General features: G+C 48.2%; 1 protein-coding gene across 1 annotated transcript in view; it reads right to left on the bottom strand.

Moving 5' to 3' along the window:
- LOC116628136 (GON-4-like protein) overlaps positions 1–11,245 on the bottom strand; it is a 64,947-nt gene that overhangs the window by 13,147 nt on the left and 40,555 nt on the right. The window contains 7 exon segments of the mRNA XM_032398255.1: positions 211–361; positions 1,559–1,703; positions 2,968–3,136; positions 4,111–4,197; positions 4,677–4,875; positions 7,485–7,588; positions 8,176–8,216. Coding sequence (XP_032254146.1) covers positions 211–361; positions 1,559–1,703; positions 2,968–3,136; positions 4,111–4,197; positions 4,677–4,875; positions 7,485–7,588; positions 8,176–8,216 — 896 coding nt within the window.

The raw sequence follows: 11,245 nt of genomic DNA, 5'->3' as shown, positions 1-11,245 counted from the left end.
AAAAAAAAAAAAAAAAAAGTTGGAGTAATTTTATTTTTAGGAGAAATACCCGTAACAGAGGAAGAAGATGACACTCCAGAGGAGAACAAGAGTCAATGTCCCTGGAAAAGCCAGAGGGGGACTGACCCAGCTCTGGTGGGAGGAACCAGGGCCCTCTGCTGTGAGGCTGAGCCCGAGGGAGACCCCGGGGAGTTCACAGGAAGCACTTACTTTGATGATGTTATCAGGCGCTCTGTTCATGTTGAGGTTCTTGATCCTCACTGTCAGCTGGTGGGCGGTCTTGCAGGTGAGGAGGTACTTGCTGATCAGCAGCTTAGGAAACTTGGTCCCTTCAAAGTGCTTTAGCCCTAAAGCCAACAAACTGAGAAAGGAGCCATGACCTAAATCTCGCCTTATTCTGTTCTGCAGAACGCCCTCTCCCCAGAGCAGCCCACAGGGTACACCCCACCTCATTCTTGTGCAAGCCAATGGCTGCCCCACAGAGATCTGCAGGTGTTTACTCACGGCGAGTAAGTACAATGACGGAGACGCAACCAGGGGTTCCCAGTCAAGTGGGAAGAGGAAAAATGGGCATGAATCACTAAAAAATGTCAGATCGTGACGTGCTTCACACTAATAGTACAAACGAAATTCAAAGGAAGGAGAATGGGGCTAAATATGAAATGAATAATTGGCACGGTGTGAGACGTATTAAATCAGGACCAATACTGCCTCCCGACATAAGCCATCTGATTGCGGTTACCTATCTACCGCAATTCGCTGATGGCAGTGGGCCAATACCATCAAGAGCCATGAAAATGTTCCTGACTTTACCAAATAATCTCACGCTTGAGAATTTACCCAAAGGGATAAACTCAAAAGACTTCCAAAAGCTCTATATGCAAAGATCCTTGCCGAAGCCCCACTAACAGCAAAACAGGAGAGGAGAAAAAATGAGACAGTGGCAGATAAAAGGGCTGTCCCAGGGCCCATGGAAGATCACCGGCGTAGACAGCACGCGGAACCTACAGGAAGGCCAGTGCTCCAGCAGAGAGCACAGAAAAACAACTTCAAGGTGTTAGGTCAAAAAAGGCAAAACAAAATTATACTTAAATTGCCAATAATTATATGAAAAATCATTGGGGACGCCTCGCTGGCTCAGTCAGTAGACCATCTGATTCTCAATCTTGGGGCCGTGAGTTCGAGCCCCATGTTGGGCGCAGAGGTTACTTAAAAAAAAAAAAAAATCATTGTCATGGGGTGGTTAGGATGATGGATAAAAATTTTTTTCCTTCGAAAAATTGCCTCTAAAAGTACTATGAGATTGGTTTTTACAATAAATAAAAAACAGAAAACAAGTTAAAATGTTTCCAAAGAGTGCACATTGTTCCCCAAAAAGAGCAGTGTCCGGGCTCGAGCAAACCCGCCGCAGAGCTGCGCCCAGCACCCGGGCTCGGCTTCCGGCCCCCCGCATCCGAGCCGGCTAACGCGCGCCTGCCTGCCCCCAGCTCCTCAAGAGAAGAGCCAGGCCTTCTCCCCGGCGCCCTCGGGGCCTCTGCTCCCCGCGGCAAACCCTTACTTGTCCTCGGCCTTGGTGAAGAAAATCTTATCCTGGGGGTTCTTCGCCTTCAGAGAACACACCGGAAGTAGCTCCGGGTACATGAAAACCTTGCTTGTGGCCAGGATCCAAGCCACTTGTTTTGGCAAACAGGGAAATTCGTCTGCTGTGAGGAAACAATTCTGTGGTAAATGAAATCCCAGAACAAAAGCTTCTGAATGCAAGCCTGCATTTAGCTAGAGCTGCCCCTACCTGGGGGTGTCCCCACCTCCCCTCCCGCAGAAGTTCCCAGCATCCTCGGTGCCACCAAACGCAGACACGCTCGCTGTCCCCTCAGCGGCACAGACACTCGTAACGGGCGAGCCACCCGGGGCACACAGCGCACACCCAAACGCTGCCGCCGCCTCCCCCCGCCCCCAAAGGCCTTGCAAGGGAGGGACCTTTCTTCCAGGGTAAGATGCCAACTCCTTTCATCTCCCTCACCAATCTGGTATTCCAGATTTTATCTGATTTGATTCTTACTTAACTTCCAGCAAGTCCTCCCAGATTCCTCCTGGGGTTGGGAACAAAAACCATAAAAGGAACAAGGCACTTCAGTCTCACTCATTTCTGCCTTGCTGCCTAAGCCTCTCGTTCCAGGCACGTCTGCCTTTCCAGACATGGAAAGCACCACTATATCCATAGTTCTCCTTCCAAAAATGGTATTTTTGTATCCCCAGAAGAAAAACACGGGACACTGTATGTGTAATCTATTACCAGGCCATGATGTTAGGTTTTCATTACCATCAGAGAGCTAAGAAAGTCGTTTGAGATCGGTGTCTGTAACATAATGCACCTGAATTCAACTATAATTCAATCTAATGCTAAGAGGGATTTCAAACCACAACTCATCTGCTAAACCATGAAACTAATCAGAAGCAATTACTCAGTTTAAGGGAATAGCAAATGTGTTCTCAAAAATTACTAAAAAATGCATGGCAGAAAGCAAACCTGCACAAATCTTTAAAATACTGAACATGGCAAATGTACATCTCTAATTTGTACCTAACTCCCAAATCAACATTTCATTCAAAATGGAGATACCACTGCAATCATGAAGGGAAATAAAAGTATCTTAACGAAGCAGAGAATAAAAACCTGACCACGAACCAACTTCAACCACTGGCCTTTCATCTTCCCCAGACCCCAATGACCTTGCTCCCGCTGCTTCCCGCCCTCACATCTGCCGAGGACCACAACCCAGCCCTGCCCCCCGCCCCGTCCTGTCCATCGCCCAGCCCTCACAGAAGCCCAAACACTATCATGACCTGGAACGTAGACAGTGGGTACCAAGGACGACATTATAGATGTCCCCTGTCCTGTCTCCTGGGAAGGGAGGTTCAAGATAACTCAATGCAAGCAAAAAGCAGAAGCGGACATGGGTCCCCTACCAGTCTTCTTGACAGTTTTGCGAGGACTCCAGTCGATGCTGACGTGCGTGTTGAAGTCTTCAACGAGCTGCATTGCCCCCAGCAGGTTGCAGGGCTGGAACAAGGTCTGAAAGCCGGGAATGGACTGGTGGAGCGCAACAGAGCTCTGAGCGAAGGTGCCCAGCTCTTTCTGGGGAGACAGAGCACAAAGGAGACCTCAGCCCCAGAAACTTAATACCAGCAGCCCTCACTAGCCTCCGAGGGAAAATCTGTCCTTCCTGCTAGAGGACAGAAACAGATAAAAATCATCATAAAGTCCTCCATAATTAACATGACTCCATTAAGACTACTCTTTTGCTGAGTCCTCAGATATTTAAAGATTGTGTTTATGATACACTCATCTGTTCTTGTTTTATTCCTCAGCCTTCTGGATGGATGGTCTAGCTCCCCAGTCAGAATAAAGGTTCTCAAAAGTAAGAACAATTAAAATTTTTTGTCTTTCGGTTTCTCTTAATAACACCTAGAAAATTTCAAAATTAAAAGCCCTTCCTCCAAAATACTTAAAAATGTCATGACCGAGATTAATTGTATACATAAAATACTAATGTTGAGCCTAATGAATGGATAATGAATTCAATAAAAAGAACAGAAGTACCAAAAACCCAAGAAGTCAGGGTGGGTCTAAAGATGAGGAAGAGGAGGAGCTCCTGGGGGGCTCAGTCAGTGAAGCATCTGCCTTCGGCTCAGGTCATGATCTTGGGGTCCTAGGATCGAGCCCCGCATCAGGCTCCCTGCTCAGCGGGGAGTCTGCTTCTCCCTCTGCCTGCCGCTCTCCCTACTTGTGCTCTCTCTCTCTCACACAAATAAATAAGTAAATAAGTAAATAAATAAATAAATAAAATCTCTAAAAAAAAAAAAAAGATGAGGAAGACGACCCAACAGAAAAGTCAGAGAAATGTCTTAAGGAAACTGGCTGCACTCTGGTCCTGCATGGGGTCAGAGGCTGATGCTCTCTCAGCATAGGTAGGAAGCCGTAGGGATGGCAGCCAGGACACCCAGGACAGAGAGTAAATGCAGCTGGTGTTGGGTGACCATCTAGGAGAAGTGACCCCCCAAGCTAACGGATACCAACATCTTTAGAGTGAAGGATACTTGGAACCTTACAAGAAATATCCTGGTGGTACTGGCCTCTGAGTTGAGGTTGGGGTTGGAGGAGGCGAGAAGGTGAATTTGCGTCAAGAGCTGAACATGCTGGGAAGGGAAAGAAAATAACACGGTGACACGTTACGGTGTTGTCATTTCCGGAACCCAGAAGACCTTAGCAAGATGTCTGCAACGTTACCACACGTTTTGCTTTCCAAAGAGACTACGAGATTGGCACCATATCTTGGTGTGAATTTCTCAGATCTGTTCCCCTTGAGCAAAATGACAGAACCAGAGGAAGTTTAACCTCAAACCAGAGGGACTGAAATTAGAACTTCAGCAAGTGAGGCTGTTAAATTCAGAATGGTTCACGGAAGACTGAAATGTGTAACCTTGGAGTATGAGGGTCGTTACGTGCATCTGCATTCTTGCCTGCCCGTAAGGATACCCACATGATGCCCTTTCAACGCCCTCAGTGATGTGAAGATCCTGTGGCCCTGTGAGTTCAGTGGCCTCAAGGTACCGGGCTGTGGTGTCCAGACCACTGCTAGCCCTTGGCCTCCAGTCCGGCCCGGGACGAGGCTCACCTGCTGCACCTGCTGCTGGAGGCGGCTCCGCTGTGCCGGGTCTAGAGTGAGCGTCTGAGGAACCTTCTCGGCCTGGGGCTTCACCCTCTCCACCTCCTGCTGCTGTCTGCCCGAGGACTTCTTCATCTTCAGGTGCTCAAGCTGCTCCTTCACTGTGCGGTGCTGCTCATTCAGCAAGTTGGCCAGCGGCTCCTCAAACCTGTGCGCGGCGGGGAGACGGCCGGTGGGGAGACGGCCGGTAGGGGAGACGGCCGGTGGGGAGACGGCCGGTGGGGAGACGGCCGGTAGGGGAGACGGCCGGTGGGGAGACGGCCGGTGGGGAGACGGCCGGTAGGGGAGACGGCCGGTAGGGGAGACGGCCGGTGGGGAGACGGCCGGTAGGGGAGACGGCCGGTAGGGGAGACGGCCGGTAGGGGAGACGGCCGGTAGGGGGACGGCGTGGGGAGACGGCCGGCGGGGAGACGGCCGGCGGGGAGACGGCCGGATCTGGACACCTCCCCAGGCGAGCAACGCATCTGACCCCTCCTGACGTGGGCTAAGAGTCTGGACACCTCCATCTTCTGCTAATCCCCACATCCCACTCTAGCCAACAAACTCCTAGCCTATCCACATCTTTCCCTAAGTTGTTCGCATAAATCCAAATGAGATCGTTCTGAATTGCGCTGTCCCCCCCATTCTTCTACAACCAGTCTTAGGAGTAATACACAAATGAAGGAGAAACTAAACAAAACTCTAGGAGCAGAGAAATGCCTGGATAACAAAGTAGTCAAAGAGCCAACGGGAAGAACTCATCATCCTCGGGTCCTACTGACACCACATTACCCTGGAACCCAAAGGTGATACAGAATCTTCTCCAAGTCCAGCATTTGTTCCCTAATCCACTCATGACCCCACCCCAGGTCCAGTTTCTGCCCTCCTGCCACTCCCATCCACTTAGGCTGCCCTGCCTTCCTTTCTTAAGAGGTCAAAGACCTAGTAGGAAGCAAGAAGCGGATACACTGAAACACAGGACAGCTGGGAAGGCCAGTGAGAAGCTGGCTCCCACCGTGAATACATCCTCTGGCAGCTCCCCCACATCCCTCCTCTCAGCTGTCTAACCCGCCCGCCCACCCCTGCCTCCAGAGAGAGACTGGCTGGCGCCAAAGCAAGCATCCACGTAGCCAGCTCACAGCCTAGTCCTGGGGCAGAGCGGGACACTCAAGGGATTAAGGGTGAGCTGATACCCTGTGCAATCACGATGAGACCAGCTCAAGCAGGTATGGCCAGCAGGATATCCTATTTCATGAAATCCTCTATACTGTAACGACGGTTAAATGGTAACTTTTCTATAGCCTCTACAGATAAAGACTCTGTGTCCTTTTGCAGTATTTACTGTGAGTGTGGGCAGGCAGGCACAGGGTAAAAACCTAAAGACAAGGACAGTCCTCTGTACAATGTTTACTGAGAACAGAAAACTCTCCATTATCTGTGCTCCTAGCAGGACAAGAGAAAAACACATGGAAAAGGTAGACAAAGCACAAATAGCCTGCCCCTGGTTTTATGAAATATTACTTAGCTGGTTGGCAAGAGGGACACAGATGGCTCACTTTCCCCGTATCTTAGTCAAAGACTAAACCAGGTTTGCAATTTTAGCTGAATGGGAAGCAGCTGCAGCCCGGGCAGATGAACCGAGCGAGTGCCAGAGACAGCTCATCTTCAACCAGGACTTTAAAGCAGTTCTATAAACCCCAAATGTAAAGAATTCATACACAGAGATTATTAGTGGAACCGAAATATGTTTATAGATCAGATGAACTATGAACTATGGCTTGCAGTAAGTGGGTCAAATAAAGACTCAGAAATCCTGAAAATGTTTCCCCCCAAAAAGTAAGTATGCAAGGCCACAGTGTTACTAACTAACTCGAGGTGGGGACCCGTTCACAATGCTTACCTGCACCAAATCACTTTCGATGTCTTACAACTTGTCAATTATACTTCAATAAAGCCAAAACAAAATAAAATGGGGGTGGGGGATCCCGAAATTCTGTTGTGGTTACATTATGGTGTTTATTATAATGGACCATGAACTATATTCCCGGCTATTATGCAATGGTAGGGTATCTTGTCTTTTCTACTAAATTGCACGTTCCCTGAAGGCCTGGCTTTCAGGTGGCTCCCAAGCTCTCCGGTTAGGTCAGGCTGTGAAAACACAGGACTAACGGAGGCTGCAGGTCTCTCAGCTTTGCTCTGCTCCACCCCCTGACTGCTAGCTAGCCGGTCACCTCACCACGCACGTATGCTGCTGCTCAGAATGGGTAACAGTTCATTAAAATATACATGAATTACACAAACCTATCCCACAAAACTTAAAGCCTCCACTCTGTGGGTGGAGAACAGAAGTGCCAGCTTCGTGTGCAGAGGGCGGTACTTCTCCCTCAGACCAAAGATGCTTCACGGCCGCTCAGTCATCACCAAGGTGACCGACAAACTTTCGCTAACATCTACCCGATGCTAATGGCCAAGAAGGAGAACAAAGGGACACACAGGCTCTTATGAAAGGGGTGGTCTCTGTGGCTGGCCCCAGAGTCCTCACACCTCTCCAGCACCACTCATCTGGAGAAGCTGCTACGGACACCAGCTACTGCTTTCTCTCCCTTCCCAAACAGACGCAGCCTGGTCTGCCGCTGCACTGCCCCACGACGAGGAGACTCATCCCCGGAGACCCTCCACCAGCGACCACGGGCACTGAGCGACGGGGAACTGTCAACGGGAGTGTCTGGACACACACGTTCCCTCCATTTGGCACCTCGGCGTCCTTGGCTAGCCTACCGCAGGGCTTGAGGGGTGTTGAAGCTAGGCCGGGGTTCAGCCACGCGATCCTCCTCCTCTGGGCCATCATCTTCCACGTTGGAGAGTCCCATCTCATCTTGGAACTGAGGGCACAGGGGAAGGAGGGTGATCCTGGGGAAGGGGTGTGTGGAAGCCCCCCAGCAGTGAGAAGGGAAAGCGAAGAGCACAGTCTACAGGGCGCCAACAATGCTGGCACCCAGAAAGAGCTCCCTCAAGACCTTTCTCACTTCAGGGCGCCCGCAGTCCCGCACACGGCTATTATGCCAGGAACAAAGTCTCTCAATCAGCCACTTGCAATGGTACAGACAGCACAGATAGCTCAGAATGATCAGAAATATCTTCCAAGAGACAAGTTTATGAGAAAGGTAACTATCTGTGCCCAGAATAATCCAAAAACTAATTTGCAATCTTTACGGATGCACGGAATGATGGTTGGGGAGGCCATCCAAAGTTTACAAGGAACATTTTACTAAGAATAACCTACATATGGACAATCAAAATGTATCAGTGAGCCAAATTCCCCTCCCACAACACCCACTCCCAAGGGGGTTGAAAGGTGAAGTGGCTTGGCCACACCAGCCTTGTGGAGGGATGGGCTTGGGAGCAGAGGACAGAGCACGCTGGAGGAGCTGCCCAGCGTCCCGAGCCCCGACTTCGCGTCGTTACTCACAGTTTCAAACAGTTCCTCCATCAGCTCATTCACCTCCTTCTCTGAAAAGAAGCCAAACGGCATGTTGGTCCAGGTCGGTCTCAGTTCCCACAGGCGGGAATTGCACAGAGACACCGTGTCTTGTTTCCAGCAAGACATCTGACAAAACCCTCACATCTACCTGTCATCTGTTCATTCAAACACATTTACTGACTCCCAACTATGCCTCAAGCCCTGTTCTAGATGCTGGGGGGCACATGGCAGAGCTCTCAGTCTCACAGGGCACCTGGGTGGCTCAGTCGGTTAAGTATCTGACTCTTGATTTTGGCTTGGGTCATGATCTCAGGGTCGTGAGATCGAGCCCCACATTGGGCTTTGCACCAGGCATGGAGTCTGCTTAAGATTCTCTCTCTCCTCTCCCTCTGCCCCCTTTACCAGCAACCCCCTTTTCTAAAACAAAACAAAACAAAACAAAAAACAGAAAGAAAAAACTAACAGTCTCACTCTCTAGAAGGTAAAGTTCCAATGGGGAGACATGCAGGAAATGTGAGCCAGATGATTTCACAATAAGGATAATTCATAGTTTACCGGCCTAGCCTACTGAACGGAGTCACGAGAGAAGTCTCCAGGGCCCTGTCTTTGTACCCGAACTACAAAGCAACTCCATCAATGACCTAGAAGACCCAGAAAACACACTTACCAAATCTGTAAATCATATAAAGTTGAAAGGGATTGCTAGACCAACTGATGACAGATTCAAAATTCCATGTTTTCTCAAATTAATTGGATGAAACTTAATGGGACAAGTTTAAAGTCTTACATTTAGGAATTCTAAAAATCAGTTTCTCAAGTACATAAAAACATGAAATGGCTCAAAAAAATCTGAAAAAGATCTGAATGTTTTGGCTGACCTCAAGTTCAATCTGACACAGCTACTCCAAAACAGCACAAGTATCCATGAAAGCAAGCCTGTCACAGAACCAGCGTAGAGTCTCAGACCACGTCCAGAGGATCCAGACGTATCTGTGATCTTTTCTGCAAAAGCCCTTCCTACGAGGGCATTAAAAAGCTAAAAATCGAAATGCTGGTGAAGATGTGGAGCAAATGAAATTCTGATGAGAAGGTAAAATAGAAATCCACTTTGGAAAAAATCTGGCAATTTCTTGTAAAACTAAGCATACATCTCCCCTCTGACCAGTGATTCCTGTCCTGGACAGCTGACCCAAGAGAAATGAAACATTTGTCCAGGAAAGGTTTGCACAAGAAAGTTCAGAGCAGCTTCATTCAAGATAGGCAAAAAGTAGAAAAACCCAGGTTTCCATCAAGACCTGGGAATAGATTTAAAAAAGATAAACTGGTATGTTTATACAATGGAATCCCACTCAGCAATAAAAGAGGAAAAAGTAGTGATACGTGTCAATACAGATGAATCTCAAAAACTTCATGCTGAAAGAAGCTTTATACAAGAGAGCACACACTTTATGATTCCATTTACATGAAGTTCTAACACAGGCAAATCTAATCTGTTACAGAAAAAAAAAACCAGAACAGCGGTTGCCTCAGGGAGGATGGTGAGGGGAATGATTCAGAAGGGGCCTGAGGGAGCTTTCTGGAGTGACAGTTCCATATTCCCATAGGGGTTTGGTTACACAGGTGGAAGCACGAATTCACTGAATGGTACACTAAAAATGTGTGCAATAGGGGCGCCTGGGTGGCTCAGTTGGTTAAGCGACCGCCTTCGGCTCAGGTCATGATCCTGGGGTCCCGGGATCGAGTCCCGCATCGGACTCCCTGCTCGGCGGGGAGTCTGCTTCTCCCTCTGGCCCTCCCCCCCTCATGATCTCTCTCTCTCTCATTCTCACTCTCTCAAATAAATAAATAAAATCTTTAAAAAAAAAAAATGTGTGCAATACATTGTGCATAAATTTACCTAAAAAGAGAAATTGTAGATAAATACTGAGCCTGAATGAATGATATGCTTAGGCTAAAATGTTTAGGAGTGAAGTATGCTGCTATCTACAACCCACTCTGAAATGCATGAGAAAAACCCACACAGATTCACATATGGACAGAGATGGATGAACAGCTGCATGACAAAGCAAATATATTGAAAGTTACTTACAGAAACTAGGTGGTGGGTATGTGGGTGTTCAGTGTACAATGCTTTCAACTTTTCTATGAATTTTAGAAGTTCCATTAAAAAATATAAGGGGAGAAAAGCTTATAAAAAAAATAAAGGCCAGGGGCTCCTGGGTGGCTCAGTAGGTTAGGTGACCGACTCTTGATATCAGCTCAAGTCTTGATCTCAGGGTCGTGAATTCAAGCCCTACACTGGGTTCCACACTGGGCATGGAGCCTACTTAAAAAAATTTAAGTAAAAAAATAAAGGCCAGAATCCAGAGAACGGTGGCTGGGATAACGAGAGGTCTGGGGACTACTGCATTTGGAGAACTGAAGAAACTTAGTATATTTGGCACGGCAAAGAAAAGACGTAGGAAAAGGAACATCTTTTACTATGCAAGCTTGGGAGTAAATTACATTTTCTAGCAACAAAGGACAAACAGGAATGTAACAGGTATACGGAGGTTCAGTAAGGAAAATGTTGGTTGAGGAGGTGCTCAAGATGGGGACATGCCGTCTTCAGGACTGATGAGCACTGGGGGTCACCCAGACACAGAGAAGCTGCAGACAAACTCAAGTGGGAGGAAAATACATGGCCACAGGAAGCCTTCCAAACTCTGAGTTTCTATGCCTATTTTTATTTTTAAATTTTTGTCATCCACGTAAGGAAAAGTCCTCTCATAGGGATAATATGGTAACATCAGACACAAGAGGACAAGGGGTAGGAACAAAACTGGAATTCCATCCCAGTTTTTACGTATGATCACAGAACCCTATGACAAGAAAGGATGGCCCTTCATTCAGGCACCCCAGAAAAGGTCACTATTTGGCCAAATCCAGGCCTAGGACCGCAAACAGCACCAACTCCCCAAGAAGCTCACAGGCCAGAGGAGAAGACGGACAGGGCCCGAGCAACCGGGAGAGAGGCAAGCACTAGAAGGAGCACATCAACTGGTGTGGAGTGCAAAGC

Source organism: Phoca vitulina, unplaced genomic scaffold (genome assembly GCF_004348235.1).
Source record: "Phoca vitulina isolate PV1807 unplaced genomic scaffold, GSC_HSeal_1.0 scaffold115, whole genome shotgun sequence".
Lineage (NCBI taxonomy): Eukaryota > Metazoa > Chordata > Mammalia > Carnivora > Phocidae > Phoca > Phoca vitulina.
The sequence above is the reverse complement of the archived record's forward strand: the minus strand, read 5'-3'. Positions and strand labels throughout refer to the sequence as shown.